General features: G+C 38.7%; 1 protein-coding gene across 4 annotated transcripts in view; it reads right to left on the bottom strand.

The window, feature by feature from the left end:
* The window catches only part of LOC109099047 (transcription factor SOX-13-like), a 28,165-nt gene that overhangs the window by 2,027 nt on the left and 5,659 nt on the right, over positions 1 to 20,479 (bottom strand). For 3 of the 4 annotated variants that reach the window (XM_042766764.1, XM_042766765.1, XM_042766766.1), the window contains exons 2-13: positions 11,217 to 11,433; positions 9,589 to 9,685; positions 8,923 to 9,009; positions 8,573 to 8,745; positions 8,388 to 8,456; positions 7,996 to 8,110; positions 5,294 to 5,370; positions 5,050 to 5,185; positions 4,241 to 4,362; positions 3,370 to 3,445; positions 1,940 to 2,107; positions 97 to 313 (exon numbers count right to left, since the gene is read on the bottom strand). In XM_042766764.1, the coding sequence (XP_042622698.1) occupies positions 97 to 313; positions 1,940 to 2,107; positions 3,370 to 3,445; positions 4,241 to 4,362; positions 5,050 to 5,185; positions 5,294 to 5,370; positions 7,996 to 8,110; positions 8,388 to 8,456; positions 8,573 to 8,745; positions 8,923 to 9,009; positions 9,589 to 9,685; positions 11,217 to 11,432 (1,553 nt within the window). In that variant the 5' untranslated portion in view covers position 11,433. The remainder of the gene's footprint in view (positions 1 to 96; positions 314 to 1,939; positions 2,108 to 3,369; positions 3,446 to 4,240; positions 4,363 to 5,049; positions 5,186 to 5,293; positions 5,371 to 7,995; positions 8,111 to 8,387; positions 8,457 to 8,572; positions 8,746 to 8,922; positions 9,010 to 9,588; positions 9,686 to 11,216; positions 11,434 to 20,479) is intronic. The other variant, XM_042766767.1, reaches the window with a different exon arrangement.

Raw genomic sequence — 20,479 nt, 5'->3', positions numbered from 1 at the left:
AAACATGAGGTACTCTACAAGACTGATGACTGCATTCTCCAACCAAATGCACCGCTGAAAAAAAAAAAGAAACCAATGAGTGTCTGCAGGCATCACCTTGGAGGGTAAGTTACCCGTTGCTCCTGTCGTCGACTCTTCATCATGGCCTTGTACTCTCCGACCCGCAGTCGTCTGCCCTCTACGATACAGGTCCGCTTCGGCCGGGGTTTGTATTTGTAGTCTGGATAACGTTCCAGGTGCTGCCGACTCAATCTGGCCTGCTCTTCGTAGTACGGCTGCTTCTCCTGATTGGACATCGTCTTCCATCGGGAACCTGAAGGGGTGGAAACCAATCATGACAGTAAGGTACAGTGTTATATAACCAAAGGAAAACTACATGTGGGCACCAAAAGTATGTGGACACTTAAACAATACACCCCTGTGCTTGAACATTCAGCGTCAAAATCATGGGAGCTTGTCCTCCCTAACAGAATCCTAGATAATACTGGAAAATAAAGATACACTATATTATCAGTAAAAAATGAGGTATATTGGATTTTATGTACCTGTCAGTAATGAATAACGCTACTGAACCAGTTTATTAGAAGGAAGTTTCCACATACTTTGGGCCACAGTGGGTTAGGAGCAGGTTTTTCAATGGGTTTTTTTTTTTTTTTTTTTGAGATTATGGTCAGAGTTGAAATTCCACAACAACCGGGAAGTGAGAGATAAATCAGAGTAAAAGTACAAAGAAGTGCAAAAAAACGAAACAATCTGACTGTATGCGTGCAACACCGCCTTCTCTAAAAGTGTGCTGCGGGCTAAAAAGGTAGCAAACTGACAGAAATGTAGGTGTGTACTAGAAGGAGCTGCGGGCCTTGTTCCGGGGGAGAAAAAAAAACAAAAAAAAAACAAGAGTATGAATCAGTAGGGTGTCAGTCACCACAATGGAATGGAATTGCGAGTGTTTTGTGAAAGGAAAGAACTGAGGAAGGCAGAGGTGCAGCAAGGGATGAGCGGGCTGAAGTTTTGGGTGTTGTTTTCCTGTCACCCCAGGAGCCAGGTGGCTGTTTGTGCCCTGGTGTGACCCCTTTTTCGTCCCCTTAAGACCTTCTGTCCTCCTCTCCATTCCAGGGGGGCAACAGCAAGTGACATGTTTGAAAATATAGACATGTTTTACAGAGTAACACCAACACTTGTAACTGTAGGATTAGCTGTGAGCATAACGAAACCACCGTTCCCATAACCCCTCAGCCCATCCCAACTATAAACAACTGATCTCAAGAGAAAGATAAAGGGGTAGAAGAGATGAAATAATAATACAACAATGAGGACAATGTTGTCAGAACAGGTGCTTCGGAATACACAAAGAGGAAAGATTAGAGACATTATAGTCACTAGAGCATTCATTTGTTGATGGAGGGTGTGAAAAAAATTTGACAGTGAAATTTAAAAAAAAAACACTTTGATGGACAAAGCTAACATAATGTGCTTAGCAGAGTGAAAGACTAAGTACAACAGTTACAATTTGCCGATTAAGAGTCTGACATGTATCAATAATTAATTTTCATGAAACATTAATAATTTGAAAATATTATTATTACTACTACTACTACTACTACTACTTCTAAGCTGGTAACACTTTAGATTAGTGAACATATTCACTATTAACTAAGAGGTTTCCCTCTCAATAAACTCCTAATTTGCTGCTTATTGATAGTTAGTAAAGTAGTTACAGTAGTTATGTTTATGGGATGTAGAATATGGTCATGCATTAATATGTGCTTTATAAGTACTAATAAACAGCCAATATGCTAATAATATGCATGCTAATAGGCAACTAGTTAAAAGTGAATAGTTTTACCTAATCTATCTTAAGTTTATTAACTGTCAATAAACTTTCACTAGAAAGTAAACCAAAATTTCTTGCCAAAACGAATGCGGCTCCAATCTCTCTTACCGAGGATCTTGCTGATACTAGAGTTGTGCATGTCAGGGAACGCCTGCAGGATACGCCGTCTTTCGTCTTTGGCCCACACCATAAAGGCGTTCATGGGACGTTTGATGTGGCCAGAGGAGGGAGTCCGGGATTCACCAAAGCTTCCCACACCAGAGGCTGCCATCTGCCCTGTTGGGAGCAAGAAGATATAAAAGAATCAGTCTAGAGAAACATAACTCCCTTTTGTTTGACTACACGCCCTGCAGCCAATGCAGTTACACAGGCAGGTGGCATCTGTATTTGCTGCATGGCAAAGAAAGGTTTATATTGCATTAGAAACAGTCATAAATTCATATGCACTTGTAAGGCAATTATTTATTTGATAAGAAAAGCACACAAAGCTAAATTTCAAGTGATCAACTTGAAATTTGCACACACACTAGTGACATGCAAAACTACAGATCTCATAATGAAGTATTCGAGGGTTGCCTGAATGACTAGTCAACTAATCTGTCTTAACTGGTAACCATATACAATTAGATTGGGATGAGGTGATCAGACAAGTTTCTTAGGTGGCGTTTACATAAGATCAAAATGGTGTTCAACAATAGAACACAATGCAAGCTATCTTTAAAGGGTTACTCCACCCCAAAATGAAAACTTTGTCATTAATCACTTACCCCATGTCGTTCCAAACCCGTAAAAGCTTCGTTCGTGTTCGGAACACAATTTAAGATATTTTGGATAAAAACTGGGAGGCTTGTGACTGTTCCATAGACTGCCAAGTAAGTTACACCGTCAGGGTCCAGAAAAGTATGAAAGACATTGTCAGAATAGTCCATCTGCCATCAGTGATTCAGTCTGAATTTTATGAAGCAACGAGAATACTTTTTGTACGAGAAGAAAACAAAAATAACTTTATTCAACAATTCGTCTCCCCTGTCTCTCTCTGCATCACCGTAGCGCCATTTTGGAGGATATGAGCTGAACGCAGGCAGCGTACGCTCTTCAGGGTCAGCCGCGACACAAAGATACATTTTCTATGTGTATTTACGCTTTGATTTGAACGAAACCAGTGCATCCTTGTGGCACGGCTGACACAGAAGAGCGTAAACTACTTGCGCTCAGTGGATATTCTCCAAGATGGCGCTGGACCTTGACAGTGCTATTTACTTGGCAGTCAATGGGAAAGTCACAAGCCTCCCGGTTCTCATCCAAAATATCTTAAATTGTATTCTGAAGATGAACAAAGCTTTTACGGGTTTGGAACAACATGGGGGTAAGTGATTAATGACAAAATTTAAGTTGACACATCACTCAAGAAACAACGTAAAAACAAATTTAAAGACTCTCCCGTTTGAAATGACTAACAGCTGAAGAACAACATGCTAATTAATGTAATGCCAAAATAAAGTAAAAAATTATAGTTGACCTTCGTGACCCATACATACCCTCAGTGTCACAGCTGAGGCGGTCCTCATTCATCCGCAGGGACTGTCCATCATCCATCCGCTCTCGAGATGCCTCTTATAATCAATGAACAGACAGACAGCTTGTAATTTATGTAAGACATATAAAAACATTCATCAGTAATCATTGCATCCAGCTGGCACAGCAATTGGTTTATTTTAGCACTGATGCTACAGAAGCTGGTCCACATTACAAAAGCATCTCAGCCACACCTATGATTGGAAACATAAAGAGCCCTAGAGATGTGTGGTTGTCAAATATCATTTTGAAATTCAAATATTAATTATCTATATTCTTCTCCCTTTCAAATGCATCGGCATTGTCTGTCTGTCTACCATTTCTACAAATGTCAAGCTGTTAAAACAGGTTTAAGTGGAATGCTTCAAAACCCTGTTGACAACAAAAATCACTGTCATATCTCCCTGCGGTAAAACTGAACTCAAAAGGAGCAACAAAGTGGTTGTCGAAACAGGTGTCTACGGAGACTCCAGGCTGTTCCGCAATTGCCACGTACTCAGACAAGTGAACACACAAGTTGCAGTGGGACTCTAATAGCAGCTGTTCTTGGCTGAAAGGGGAATGTACCCCTTGTTTAACCGATATCATGAACCTCTGTAAACCAATATCCATCGCTGACCCTGACCGCCCCTCTTCTCTTGTAACATAGTGGGTGTTCTGAAAGAGGGGCGCTTTAAGTGTGGGCCATTAATGGATAGTTGCCCTGATGCTTTCAGCCTTGAAGCATGACCAATGGTGACAAACAGCGGGCCCCAGGTGCCGCCGAGGAACCTTGGAAAACTGGGGTGTGGAGTATGTGAGAGCGTGTTTGTGTGCGCTAAGATGTCGACTCACCAGCCTTGTGTTGTTGTCCCTCTCACGGTCCCTCTCTCGGCCCGTCGGGCCTTGTCCTCCACGCAACAGCTGCTGGGCATCATGAATGGCTTGTGTCACAACATCACCCTCTCCCAAGAAGCCTGAAGAGCGATAGGGCGAGAGAGAAAGGAAACTTTAGACAAGGTCAAGAGAGAGATACATTTATCCCTCTCCGTCTTGTGACGCACAAATAAAGCACTTGGCTCGGTCTCAAGTATATGATCCCATCCCGGATGAGCCCCTGGTCTTAAGTCCAAAGGCTTAAGACAAACAGTCACGTCTGAGGTGCTGACACATTCTCAGGAGCTGGTTCAAAGGGGGGACAGGTTTTCTGAACTGCGGACAACTGCCATTAATACTTGGGATAGAAGTATGTTGGCAGTGGCAACCCCTAAGATGGGCCCTTTCTAATGGGGTGCAGAGAGGTCTTTGAATGTGAACTTTGAGTGTTTCCCTATCTCAAGGACTTCAACAATTCTAAAACTGTTTGATGAGTGAGAAGCAAGAAAACAGTGGTTGTTTTTTATTAATAATAAAGTAGAGATATTCTGACACACCTGGCTGCACAACCAAGTTGTGGAACTTGTTGTGGAACTGTAATAAAGAAATGTACAGTCACAGTCTAAATCTTCTGAACAGTTCTGCTGTTGAGAGGCAGTTGCAAGATCAGTTGTAACAAAACAATCTTTCGACATGTCAAATCGGCTTAAGGCACATAGCATGGCTTCAACCTTCCATGCAAAGCATGTTGGAGACTGGATTTGTCAGTGAGGTGCAGAGTCACCTACTCAGGCTGAGTGCAGATCGAGTAGGGCTATGGGTCAGATCTCTGGCTCGGTACCCTGCTTGTAAGTGGGCCATTTCCAGTGCCTGGGGACTTGGGGTCTTGGGTTTAGCCGTGAGGTTGAGAGGTTGACTGGAATCCTGGAGCGCAAAGTCATTGTAAGATTCACTAACAAATCAACAAATGAATACAACAAAGTGAAACATCTGATATGACCTGCAGAGCAGGTGACCTGCAAGAAATGGTACCTGGCGAAAGACTGTACCACTGGACCTTTTGACTGGGGTGGAGTGTGGATTAGGCAGCAACGGCAAGGGATATTCCACTAAAAACAAAGAAGTTCATTTAGAAGACTAAAACTTAAAACATTTACAATAGGTTGACCAGACGTCCCGTTTTTCCCCTTACAGTCCTGTATTTCAGCTCTATTTTAGTGTTCTGACTTATTTTTGTACTTTATTTCTTATTTCCTAAAATGTCTTCATTGCTAAGTGATAAAGCTAGCAGTAGTCTTCTGTCACGCGAGAATAGCCTGATAATAGGTAGCTAATAATGTAGTAGGCCTATGTTTTGCAGAACAAAATTACCATACAATCACAAATCGATTAACTTGCAGTTTGTGAAGCGTCAGTTATAGAGAGTGTGCAGGAGATCAAGTCGGACGTGAATACATTGTACTATTAGTTACAACATGAAAAAAAAAATAAGGTATGTTTAAAGAAACAATACAACACACTGAAATGTATCACTTCTCATGTAATTGCTTAATCATTGTTTCAACCGCGATAAGATGTCAGTATAACATTAAATGTTTATATTTCAAAAGTAAATTGGAATAGAAACATAATTATATAATTAAAAGTCATTCAACACTGGAATCTTATATCTGGCCGTGGAGTTTGTTTTATGCCTGTTAATGAATGTATCATGGACAGCAGAAAAATCTATCAACAATGAAGGCAATGCTTTTGGATTTTTTGACTACATCAATTTCTTAAATACTGTAGTAGCCAAAAGGGATGGCAGAGAGGATATTTCTCAATATTTCTTTTAATGACCCTGCAAGATTTAAAAAATACATAGAAAAACAAAAGGCTCATAGGAAATAAAGCATACATATAATACAAGAATATAATCAGTTATTAATATTTTGTCGGTTTTAATTTTTCACTTTATTAATTTTTAATTGGTTATATGTTTTTTTTGTTCTTAATAATAAAATGTTTGAATAATGTTAAAGACGGTATAATAAATGGTAAAGATTTAGAAATATGCGTAAATGGTCAGTGAACCAAACCCAAGCCCAATGGGACCTGGTCAACTATCAGGTTTTAGGCTAGGTTCAGGTCAACCATGTCTAACTTTAGGGTAAAAACTTTTAAAAGTGTTTATCACCAGTTATTACACGGCTCTGTGGAATACTTGATTCTGATTGGTCCGAGGTATGTTATCCCTGGATAACAACCTGTAAAAGCTAATAACACTGGCTTATCCAGGTAACAGCAGTCGGCACTGTGCTCTTGCTTGAACTATTTTTTTCTTGGTGGAAGCTTTGCGTTTGTTTAACTTAAAAATATAAAAATATTAAAACTTGATTCAAAATGGTGTACAATTGTTTAATTATGTCCTCCTGGTATCGTGGACTCATACAAACGCAGCTGCTGCCATTTTGCTACGATTGTTTTGTACGCTGAAATGGATATTATAAGAGAACTAAACAAATTGTTTTGTACGCTGAAATGGATATTTCTAAATAACTAAATAACTGGTAAGGTTTTAAAACATTTTCGTCTTAAGTGGTTTTATCTGCACCCTTTCCCTTAAATGTCCGTTTAGTTTGAATTTGCCGCTTGCTCGCAACTGCTGTCTTCACGGAAGCTTTGCGTTCAAATATTTCAACTCAAATCAATATTTTGCATCTAATTATTTACTTATGTGGCAAGTAGCCATGTAATAAGCGGGGTAATGTACATCCAGCCGGTTGTTCTCGCAGAATAAACCCCGACAGGGTGATCAGGACCCCGACGCGAAGCGGAACAACCGGCTGGATGTACATTATCCCTTACATAACATCTCTTATTAAGCTGAATAAAGTCTTTGAGCTCAGATTCACTTGTGTCCTTGGTCCTCTGCTCCAGGTTTTTTTTTACAAAGGCGGCTCGATTGTGTCGAGCACGCTGTTAGCCGACTAGCTCATGCACTTGTTCTATTGTTCCCTGTTCTTTCCTTCTACCCTTCATCTTCTAAGCAAAATGAGTACATGCATACAGGCATCAAAGTTTTGCATTCACAGGAGTCTTTGACTGAGTGAGGGCACAGTGCCATACATTACAGACGTCAATGCAAAGAACCCGCTCTGTATTTTACGTGATCAATATACACTCTAAATCAATGGCCAACCCTGAGCCATTCTTCAGTGCCTGTGCAAGGAATTCACTCGGGCGGTCGTTTCAATTAGTCTTTCTTTCTTAAGTTCTTTCTAAGTGGACCAAAGACATGAGCAAAACCATCAAATCATGCAATAACTACTTATATTACAGAATAGACCTTTTAAGAAATTATGCAGAAAAGTTCTTTTGCAGTGAATACATTTCTAGAATAGTGGAAATTCAGCTTCGCACATTTCTAGTTTTTAGCTTAGAATACAGAATAATTGTTGATTAGATTTTGATGAAAAAGGGTGATAGGATTGTGGTTTTTAGAGTAAGAGCAAAAGGATATTATTTGAAGTCGATTATTTAGGGATTTCTGACAGATGCTTTTTGATCCATCTGAAGATAACAGATGGCTGAATCCTGTGCCCTAACAGACTCTTATTGTAAAAGCTAACAGTTGCTCAATATGCCAAAAGGTAGGTCTTTCATGCCTATATCAGAATGTGCAAACAATTCACTCTATTTGGCGATGGGAGGGGATTTGAGGAGGCTATTGAGGGTTTGGTGAAGCTCACCTGGTTTGCAGTGTATGGGATGCCGAGGCAATCCCATCTGTGCCTCAGAGGTGACGGGCAACGGTTGGGCGTTGGGATGAAAGGCAGGGATCATAACATACGGCATGTTCACCTGGTCAAAGGTCACAGAGAACACCTTAAGTCACCTTATATTGTATGCCCACACTGTCAAAATAGTCTTAAAGGAACACCCAAAATGCAAGTTTTATTTATCACTGTCATGTTATGACCTCATATCAATTCATTTATCTCCTAAAACACAAAAGGACATACAGACTGTCAAAGCATTTTAGATTAACTATTCTTTAAAGATCTTAAGATGCTGCCCAGTCTCTAGTAGTTCAAACAGTGAAATAAACTGCAGGTTTTTGAATCGTGACATTCAACCTCACCTGAATTTGCTGCTGCAGTAAGTTGATTTTATGTTGCTGCTGTATCAACTGCTGCTGCTGTTTGGCGATCTAAACAGAGAATTAGCATTTAGAAACCAAACTAATTCATGCGTAGCCTGATTTCAAATAACACTTCTTTTTTTTGCACAGTTACTAAACTTTTTTTGCTCACACACTCTCCACACCTGTTCTTGCTGCTGCCTTGCCAGTTCCATCTGTTGCTGCTGTTTCTCCAGCAGCAGAGCGGCCATGTTCCTTTGCTCAGAATGAGCTCCTAGCAGCTGCTCTCGCAGACCAGAGAGCTGGTTTATCATCAACAACAACTGAAGCTCCTTCTCTGCCAGACTCTCTGGGGTTCCTGTAAACACATATGCACACAAAAAGGTATCAGTGAAACGCAAATGGGAGATGAATCACAATGGAATCACAATGGAAACACCAATCATACACAAAAAACAATACTCCATGGTTGCTCCATTTGATGATTTGTATGACAAAATGCATCCATGTGCAGTATAAACATAAATAAATTCACCTTTTAGGTTGACACTGCCCTGAATACCCTTCGCAAGGAACTTTTCTTTCCAGTCCGTATTCAGAAGCTTTTCAATAGTGGGCATCACTAAAAAGAGATTAAAAAATAAGAATTTCAAAAAACAATGCAAAAGAAACCTTTAAATAATTAAAATGAACTGCTGGACAAAAGATGTCAGAAAAAAAAAATAAAAAAATAAAAATTTAAATAATTGAAATGAGATGTTGGAAAAAAGATGTAAGAAAATAAAAATAATAAAAATATATTTGACAATATACAAAATACATTTTTCCTCTAAATGAGAGAAACACTGTTCTGAAAATCCTTGAGCTAAAAGACCCATTTATACCAAAAGAAAATTGAACAATTTCAAATTGGTGTAATGGGTGAAAACAAAAGGAAAACCTTTTGAGAAACACTCAAGGCCTCTTTAAAAGGGCTGTTAAATGCATCCTACAAATGAAATCACTGAAAAGCTTCAAAGAACTTTGAAACAAAGGAGGAACTTGGATCATCTTGCATGGGTTTCCATCAAAATTAAAACTTTGAAAAATCTCTTTTACTCTTAAACAACAGCCTTGAAAGATTGGAACACAATGAATGCCATAGACCAAGAGCGAATAAACTAATTAGCATTCCTTTTTGTAAAGTAATCATTGCACTTACCCTCACTGACATTAGATTTGCTGTCAGTCTTATCATGAGCTCTGCTGCCTCCATCTTGACTGTATGATCGTATTGGTTCTTTACTGGGAGAACTCTCCTGAAGAACACAGGGACCATGAAGTTCAATACTCACTACAGAAATCTTATAGAGCTTATCTTATCTTATCAAAAAAAAAAAAAAAAAACATGGGGAAAAAACCAATGACTTTCATTCATAAAACAAGGCAAACAAGATATAGAAATCTGATATGCTGATATTTTTCAACTCATTTTGGCCGATAGCCGATGCTGATTTATTTCCTTTTGTTTGGAAACAACACTAAGTCTCTCCTGTGCAGAGATTATAAACGTATTATTTTTAATTTTGGTTAGTCGAGCATAAACTTACTTGTTAGAACTAAATAAACAATAATAATAACTTATTTTTATAGAGCACTGAAAACTTTGAAAATAACTATAAATAAATCAATCACTGTTTTTTGTTTTTTTGTTTTTTTTCAGACAGATGCAGTGGAAACTTTAAAGGGTTACTCCACCCCAAAATGAAAATTTTGTCATTAATCACTTACCCCCATGTTGTTCCAAACCCGTAAAAGCTTTGTTCGTCTTCGGAACACAATTTAAGATATTTTGGATGAAAATCGGGAGGCTTGTGACTGTCCCATTGACTGCCAAATAAATTACACTGTCAATGTCCAGAAAAGTATGAAAGCATCATCAGGATAGTCCATCTGTCATCAGTGATTCAACAGTAACGTTACAAAGCGATGAGAATACTATTTGTACATGAAGGAAACAAAAATAATGAAAAAGTTGTCTCCTCTGTGTCCCTCCGCATCACCGTAGTTCCATTTTGGAGAATATCCGCTGAATGCAAGCAGTTTACGCTCTTTTGTGTCAGCTGTGCCACAAGGATATGCTTTCTACAAGTATTCACGCATTGATTTGAATAAAAAAACTCATATTACACAGCTCATATTCTCCAAAATGGCGCTACAGTGATGCGGAGAGACACAGAGGAGACGACTTGTTGAATAAAGTCGTTATTTTTGTTACCTTTGCGTACAAAAAGTATTCTTGTCGCTTCATAACTTTATGGTTGAACCACTGATGACAGATGGACTATTGTGATGATGTCTTCCATTCTTTTCTGGACCTTGACAGTGTAAGTTACTTGGCAATCAATGGAACAGTCATAAGCCTTCCGAATTTCATCCGAAATATCTTAAATTGTGTTCCGAAGACAAACTAAGCTTTTAGGGTTTTGGAACGACATGGGGGTAAGTGATTAATAACAACATTTTCTTTTTGGGGCGGAGTAACCCTTTAACATTTTGTACCTGCGTTCTCAAATTAAATGTGGTGATCCAAAACAATGAATCTAATCACTCTTCAGGAAATATTTTGCTTCAAGAATGACCAAACTGCCGACGTGATCTTATCGCTAGCACACCCTGAGCACATGTGAGTTATTAGTCTTGTCGGCAAGACATATCAGCATAATTTTTTCATATCGGGCCAATGCAGATGTTTACATTTAAAGCCTTTATCGGCCGACACCAATAATGTTCCGATAATATTGTGCATCCCTACAAGACGTAAACACTTCATAAAATTCCGGGTCATACCAAAGGAGATTGTGCATTAGGTGGCGCTGACTTCTCAGAGTCGTCTCTGTCCGACAGCTGCCGAACTGACCAATCAGTGACTGGAGAGGAGTGCTGGGATTCTCGGTTGATGACTCTACCTCCTGATTCGTCGTCTTCAAGCTTGATACCAACACCCACCATGGTCACATTGCCTTTGGCTTGGGGATGAAGAGCAGGTGGACTGGGCTCACACATTCTACAAAACAAAGAAATTTAGAAAATTAAAAATGGACTTTATTAGTCCATGTCAATCAAAAGAAAGAAACAAGTTTGTCTTCATAATCTTGCACCAAAACATAATTTGCTCTGCCTCTGAAACAAAGTCACTTTTCAGCTGATGTCATCAAGGCCTCTTATTGTTTAACCCCTCCCATCCAACCACCTGTCATATAGAGATGCTTTAGAGCTTCCAATCAACTCCTGATAGCTAGAAATCAAGTCCCGTCCTACATGTTTTCTCTTTAAATATTCAGTTTCATCCAAAAATATGTCACATCACAGAAGTATGCATATCATACAACATTTCAAGCTGAATTAACATTTCAGCAAGAAGAATTTGGAAACCACGTCAGATTGCATTACTAACAAGGGTATTCCGTTTTTTTTTTTTTTTTTTTTTTTGTATGTCTAGTGTGTGGGGAGAACACAGAAAGAAAAGAAAACAAAACAGCTGACTGCTTTGCATAAGGAACAGAAGGGTTTTTGTAGAGCCCAGACACAGGCTGCCCCATTCAAACTCTTTCACCAAAGCCACTTCTTCGGGGTCTCCAGGGTTCAGGAGCCGCTCAGTGTTGGGAGAGGATATTTGTGCATGTTTGTGTTGTGTGTGCGTATCCCAAGTTGTTCAAATCTGTCAACACACTGTCAGAAAACAGATGCAAGACTCTAGTGTGCCCATCAAGTATCTGGCCGTCTCAAGTAGCACAGTAAACCCTTCTGCAATGAAGGACAAGAGGAGGCGAGAGACGGACGGAGTGAAGGAATGAAAAAGAAGGCGATTTCAAAATTAGCCGAGGTCTATAAACACCTCTCCTCCTTCGCTGTGCATGACAAAAGAAACACAAGACAACCCAAAGAAAACAAACACGAGGGAAAATGCATCTCTCCCTTTCTGTTTCACTCTCTAGCTCCCTGTATATATTATATATATATATTGCCCATTGTTACAGAACAAAGGAAGTTTAAACAATGGGCATGACATGGACAAAAGCAATAGGCTGCAGGAAACACAGCAGGGTAACAATACAAACGGAATGTGCCGATGGTCCGTGGCAGAGGAAAAGAAAAAAAAAAGCGGAACACTCACTGGGCCAATTCCAGTTCCTCCTGTACTTTTTCATCCACTCAGAAAACACAAAAGCAGCCCATGCATTTACGTTAAGGCACAAGAGAAAGGTTGAACGCTTAGCTCAAACTGGGTTGAATTATTTGAAGAAAAGGACTCAATAGACCAATCTGCTCTTTTGAAGTAGTGATATGCCCAATGTACCATGCAGGAAGGTGGTTTGGGTAAAAGGGCGTAGTTTTCTGTTCATGTATTTGCCTGAACTAGAAGCAAACAAAATTTTTTCTTTAAAAATACAGGAATTGCATTTGGTTGTGAGACGGTGCCACAAACTAAAACTTTGGATAATCACTGGCAGTCAATTTAGGTCGCTCTTTCGCTACGAATCAGTCAGTGTGAAGTGCAAACTTGATACGGTCTTCCCAAATCAGATTTAGATACCAAGGACAAGACCCCCTTCCTTTCCCTGGGAACTGAATGCACTCAAGAAAGATCCTTGTCAAATAACCTGCCACCATTGGTGCATTATAAATAAACACTCGCGAGGACTCTGCGCTATTAAGTTCCTATTGTAAGGGAGCTAAAATTATTCCTGTTCCCCCAGTTGAGGAGCACTGATCCACAAACCAGGTGCAGGAAGTGTGAATTTGTCAGCTCCTTCCAAGTGCACTTGTAGATCTAGAGATATTCCAGCTATTTGCTTGGAGGGATTTGACTGTCAAAAAAATGGCACAGCCTCAAGCTCCAAACGGACTCGTGAAGATTAATACTAAAAAAGCTTCTCCACGCTCATCACGCACAAGTGTTACAATGTTTCGTTGTAAAAAAGCAACAGCTGGATGGGTAAATCCTAAACCAGCAAAGCCGAGAATTCATGCAAAATGATATGATATGCCAACTGCACATTTTGCATGTAGCAGAACTTTCTGAAGCATAGTGGTCTTCTTGTAAATTGTAAATATAACTACATGCAAATCTCTAATTTGAACTACAGAACAAAGTAAATAAGAAGCTAACAATTTCTCATAATTGTGAGTTTGTTTCTCACAACTGCAACTTTATGTCTTAAAATAAGACCTTATCTTACTGTAAACAAGATTTTTTTACTCAAAAACAGGCTTCCACATATATTTCATTAGATTTTAAAAAGGAAAACACACACACAAAAGGACGGTACTGAAAGCATTGTTTTTGATCCTCTTTAATCTTGGCTCCAAGCAAGATGTGAATGAGTCATAACTTAGTGACTGTGATAAGAAATATAATGGCAAGCTCTTATGTCAGCACATGCAAAACAAGCCAGAAGAATCAACAGTATGATTGATGGTAACTGACAGTCGGTCTTACTAGAGAAGTCGCCTCTAGTTTGTTTGTACCTGTTGTTCGGATGTGGAGTCATAAGACTCATTTCCAAAGAGCTCTGACAGACTTTTGTAGTCTAAGATAACATCAGCCTCCAGGTTATTTGCTTTTGAGCTAAAACATACTGAAATGAAACACTTCCCACGGTCAGGGGTGCGCGAGACAAAAGCTTAAGTTGCCTTACAAGTCGAAACGTGTCGTGGCCCCACATTCTGGCCCGTGCTCCTCTGATGCAGATACAAGTTTTTTTGTTGTTGTTGTTTCGAACTCTCCCTTTCCTAGTGATGATCCTGAAGTGGTTAATTTCCACTTTGTGACAAGTCAGGCTTATAAAAATTGTCGAAAAGCACAAACAAAACTGTCAGGAGTGCCAAAAACAAGCCTGTGCGCGCAAGGACATTATTTTACCAACATTTAAGCAATCGTTAAAAGAACAGAAGACTCATAGTGGCGCAACACCAGTTTGAACTTGAAATCCAAAGTCTCTTTTTTGCTTTTTAACCCACTAAATCATTGCATTTGCCAATTAGAGGCACAAAACGATTAAACACATTCTGACTTTACAAACACCTGTTGTAAACCAACTGCAGCAGAGCGCATTGGGTGATGGTAGGTTTCATTTAAGACAAGACAGGTGAACTCTTTTGGGTCTTCAGTTAAAAGCAGAAGTGCTTGTAAGCTTTGAGCCTATCAGCATGTGACGCAAAGTCCAATCAGCTGTTGAAATCCAACAACAGGAGCTTTCATACCCACCTGCCAGTAACTGCACTCTTAACAAAGATACAAAGCCTTAACCTACACAAACAGTCTACCAACCTCAAGATCATCTGCCCAGTTTTCATTATCTTCTGGTTGTCTCTTAGAAACGGTTCCATTTGCCAGTGTGGAAGTCTGGAGGAGCAACTCATCTTGTTATATGGAAGGTGGACGGTGGACACCCCCTTAGTAAAACTGTCCAGTGACCTCCCAGGAATGGAGAGGATAGCTGGTGCTCTCGATGCCGGATGCGCAAAACTGTGGTCACAAAAGTATGCCCTATAGCGAAGGCAAACAGTAGCATTTGCATGACGTTTGCCTCGGTTATAGCTATCCACTGAGTACTTTACACAGATAGGGATTTGATAACATTGTAAACGTGAAATAGGAGAGGGGTATCCAGGAATAAACATGGCACAAAACAAAATCAGATAAATATATAAAGAACATTTTGTTCGTTTTGATTTGACTGCTGACGACATTAACTGTACAAAAAAAAAAAGGATTGTGTCCCCTAATATAAATATATCTGATAAGACGAGGAAAAAAATAATATGTAAACTGATCAAACAATGCTTACATTTTAATAGACACAAGAATAAAAACATTAGGTAACAGGCGAAACGTCTTCTGGAAGAACAATGATATTAAAGTGGGGAAGTCGTGGCCTAATGGTAAGAGAGTTTGACTCCTAACCCTAAGGTTGTGGGTTCGAGTCTCGGGCCGGCAATATCACGACTGAGGTGCCCTTGAGCAAACCCCCAACTGCTCCCTGGGCGCTGCAGCATAAATGGCTGCCCACTGCTCCGGATGTGTGTTCACGGTGTGTGTGTGTGTTCACTGCTGTGTGTGTGCACTTTGGATGGGTTAAAAGCAGAGCACGAATTCTGAGTATATGTCACGTCACTTCACTTTTGAATGAGAAAAAAAAAAAACATTCCAGACCGATAATCATAGGGTGTGTGGTATACAATATCTTTAATAATCGTTCATGCAAAAGCTTTACAAACTCTAAAAGAAACGCCTTAAAACTAATTACATACTAATTATAGTAAAAACAATCAATTGGCATTTACGTCATAGGAAATATTACAATGTAGCTTTTACGATGACAGTTAAATCACAAACAAAAATTGTTGAATTTGCCAAGGAAACAGATGAAACAGTAGCGCACAAATCTTCAGTGTCTAAAAAAACTAAAACAATGATGGTAGTTTTTCTAGCTAAACCTTGTGGCAAGCTAGTGGTGTCAAAACACCTTTCCCACAAGATACAATACAGACTCTGACTTGAAAAACAAGCAAATGTATTTTCATTAAGTACTACTAGCTGAGTTTTGTGTAATAACAGCTATTTTTTGATGTACTTTCCTCTCCCGTGCAGGGGACAGTCCCTGATAGTCCCCGCCTAAACTCACCAGTCTCAATGTTTTGAATGTAGAAAAGGGAAAAAAAAACAATGCAAATCAACAGGATTTACACATGAAGAAACCACGAGGATACATGGATTCACAACCAAACTTTGTTATTGGTTTATGTCATGAATATTGTTTCCGGGTACTGTTTCAAATGGGAATATTATCTCAACTGCCATTTATGAGCAGGACTATATATTTATAGCACACCTAAGCTTAACTCACGGTTTATGATTTAGTCTCTGGGCTCATGATTTCCTGGACACCAATATTTTAAAAATTCAGAAAAGAAATTAAGATTAGGGATCATGGTTTTTCAGTAGCAATACAGCTCACCGTGGGTGTATATTAGCACCATTTGTTGTTTGCTTTTGGGATGTGATTGTTTGCATTTGGTCCCGGAAATGGTGAAGTCTGTATTTTTGTGACTTGTATATACTTGTTTGATTTGAATAAAGTTTCCAACTTTCTTTAAATCTTACTTTTGGGATGTGCAGACTGGGGGGTTCAATTCCGGGTGATTCCTCTTATGGTAACTTATGTGTGCGCGTGTGTGTGTGTGTGGTGTGTGTATGTGTGTGTGTGTGTATATATATATATATATATATATATATATATATATATTTATTATATATATATATATATATATATATATATATATATATATATATATATATATATATATATATATATATAAATATTATTAAATTATTATTTTTTTTTTTTTACATTTTTAAGTTTTCAAAATAATATTCACAATTCTTATATACATACACACACATAAATACACACACATTAAAAATTTTTTAAATTAAAATTAATAAAATTACTTATTTATTTATTATTATTATTTTTTTTTACATTTACTTTTTTCAAGTACTGCAATCCCAAAGTGTGGCATCATTTAATAAAACTATTTTAGTTGCTGGACATGATAAACAGAACAAAAAAAAAAAAAAGAGTAACTAATCAAGATTTACCAAAAGTTAGACAAAAGTGAAAGTGTGCTCAAGATAAAAATCTATACGCAGTATCACTACGCACAGTGGGCGTAATTTCCAATTAATCAAGATGTAATTTTGTCAAATTATGCAAATTTTGTGTATTGATGATAATACACAAATAAATATATTTTATATTTAAATATAAAAAATGCTAGCTTTGAAATTTGCCTTAACCACAAAAACATAAAAACTGTTTAATATGTCGGTCCCATCACAACAAAGATTTTATACACAAAATATCATTTGAGATGTTGTGGAAATATCATAAAAAGTTCATAACTTGGCATATGATGCATTTAAACAAATTAAAAGAGCTAAGTTTTCAAAAGTCCACAGGGACAGATGTGCCCTTAGCTGAAGCAGCAGCGTCACATATTTCCCATAAATCAGCCCGATACATCAAAACACACACTGTCTGTGACTTTCTCCAGTCGATTTTGTCTTTTTCCACAACAAAAGCAGCTCTAAAGATCAGAATTTTGGGCTCATGTTCTTTTGAGACCTTCTAAATAAGACGTATAAATGGGAAGATGGTACGACCACGCTCTGGACACAAAAGAGGGGGAGAGGAGAAAGAAAGGAGAGTGGGTCGCCGCTGTTTTTTCCTCCTTGTGCTTTTGAGAAGCGCAGGTTAAAAAGCAGCCTCTTTCATTGTGCCTCTCTGGACCTAAAACAGTCCGGTTATTGTGGCGCCAAGTGAAAGGCTAGTGTGGCATTTATCTGAGAGACAAGAGGAGGGGGCAATGAAAGGAGGCCGAGCACAAAACACACTTGGAATAAAGAAATATAACAAGAGAAAGGGAATAAAGGGCCCCCTTTGCGGAAAAAAGGCGCACAAAACCTTCCGCCACTCCATTCAGGCAAAGAAAGACATAGGCGAAAGACATTAAAATGTGCTATTTTCTAAGCCTGGCACACTTTTATATTCAATCTTGATTCAGATTTTTATAGAAGCATACAAATGCAGCGGTTTGTGCCTGATGCATTAGACGTTGTTTTCCAAAGCTACGGATAATAACATCAGCGCCAGAAGACTCTGGGTCTTGCTGGCATGTCCTTGAATGACTACGGGTCTTTGAAATAAGTTAGGGGTTTTTGAGAAAAGACTATGCGTCTATGGCATTGTCATGGCAACCAGATCAGGCTGTTTTGTGCTGCGAGGAACATAACAGGTCATTCTAATTCTTCTCCAGGTCAAACTGAAGACGTGTAGAGAAGCAGCGGGCGCTGACGATAACAGAACTGTTTGAATGATTTAAGACCTTACACTGATCCAAAAAGGCATCTTAAAACGATCATTTTAAACCGGTGGAACATGAAAGGAGAGCATCTGCATAATGTGCATGCTCCGTAAAAGTAGTCCATATGATTTGTGTCCTATATTTGAAGCTTCATGAACGACACTAATTTTTCCTAAGTTGCTACTATAAGAAAAAATACTTTTTACAAGAAAATATTTCAGTCTTTTTACTTTCATGTTTAATTGTGTTACTGATAACACGTTTAACCTGTTGTTTTCAGAGCTTTTTTAGAATCAAAGGCATGCAAAACAAATGCATTTAGATATGATTCACAAGAATAGTTCACACACACAAAAAAAAAATTACTCCAAAACATGTTACTTGCCATTTCTTTGTAATTATATGTGAAATTAACTAGTCCTACACTAAACAATTTTCAGTGTGTGAAAAACAGACTTAAATCTTAGTCGTAGTGTGTTACGGATCTTCTCCTTGCCTCGCTAGACTGGAAAAAATTGGTGCAGAAACAATTTTTAATTAGAAATTTCTAGTAAATGTCAAAATTATTTACAAAGAAATGCAAGCAACACATTGAATTAAATGTGTAATTTTGAAGTTGAAAGACAAAACATACTCCAGTAATCTTTAGTTTTATTTACAACTTGGAAAATTGTTTTAAAGTGTATAAAAATGCTGTAAAACTATGGAGAACATGAGGGAGAGTAAATAACGAAAGAAGCTTAATTTTTGCACGAACTACTTAAAACTAGAACAAATCCAGATACAACCAGGCTGAAACTCGTCCGTTTGTTTTTTCATGGTACCACCTGGTGGCACATTCAGATCGCAGAGCTCCATCGTTCAACGCGTGGACCCAGACAGGAAGAGAAGACGAAACCTTCACCTTTCAGGACATCCTGAGGCCCTGCGCCTCGCTCCCCTCCCCTCCCCACCCTGCTGGCCACTTCACCGGTGCAGGACGGAGCACGTGGGCTCCTGCTGTCAAAAACAGGATACACACTCACCGCACGGCTGAGAAACAACGGTTAATAGAGAAACGAGAGTGGCATGACGGAGGAAGACCAGAAGGATATGAAGGAACTGTAGAAGGATTTGGGATGTTGTGAAAGACAAAAAATCCAAAATCGATTTAATCTCCTCAAACTGGGTGAACATCAAGTTTACTTCTGCTTGTAAGGAGTTTTATCTATGAGCAATTCAACTAAAAAAAGAAATTTTGACCCAAAAATGAAACTTTCATGTTTATTTTCTAACCCTCATGGCGCTTTTTCTGCATTGTGGACACTACAAACTGTTGTACTGAAAAGAGCTTTAGAAATTCACCATATGACTTTGGTTTTTGAGTAGGCCTAAATAAGGACAAAATTGTGAACTATTCTTGTAAATCAACTCTAAAAGCATGTGTTGCATGTCTTTGACTCCAAAAAAAACCTGACTTAGAGGGAAAAGAACCAATCCTGGGACTGGGTCAAACACACTAAAACAGTCTCCAGTCGTGTAGAAGAATGGCGAACAAACAAGACAGAGCGAATGCAGCACGGGAAAGAGCGACTGGAAAAAGTGTCACTGCTAACAAATGTTGAGCTTGTATTTAAAAGCCACATCAGTAGGCAGTATCACACATCCTGATAACATCTCAGAGATGCTCCCCAAACATCTTACACAACTAGAGATACACACACTTCCACTAACATACAAACACAACCCCCATTTCTACAAAGCCTACCTACATTTATAGTCAAGCGCAAACTTTCATTATCACATTGCAGTAAAATTAAGCTCCCAATATTTCAGCTCCGCGGTCACTCTTCCAAACACAAATACAAACTTTTAAGAAAGTCTTAAACTTTTGCATTTAAAACCCAACCTGAAAAAATGTGGGTTAACTGTAGAGAGGTGATATTTGTCATCTCTTACGTACAGTGACATAAACTGACGGCTTTCTGGCAGAGGCGCGTCCCCCAAGCTTTCACTACATTAAATCTCTTTCTTTGTAAGCGGTGAATGTAACATTTCTGTGATTCTTCATTAGCGATGAGTCAACCACTAATCTGAGAAGGAACTTAACATGTTATTTCTCGTTCACCGAAAAAGTCAAGTGTCAAGCAGCGTGGTTAAAATTTTTTAAAAGTGGTCGGAGAATTTAGTAGCTACCTAAG

The sequence above is a fragment of the Cyprinus carpio genome, chromosome A11 (assembly GCF_018340385.1).
Source record: "Cyprinus carpio isolate SPL01 chromosome A11, ASM1834038v1, whole genome shotgun sequence".
NCBI classification, from domain to species: Eukaryota; Metazoa; Chordata; class Actinopteri; order Cypriniformes; family Cyprinidae; genus Cyprinus; species Cyprinus carpio.
The sequence above is the reverse complement of the archived record's forward strand: the minus strand, read 5'-3'. Positions and strand labels throughout refer to the sequence as shown.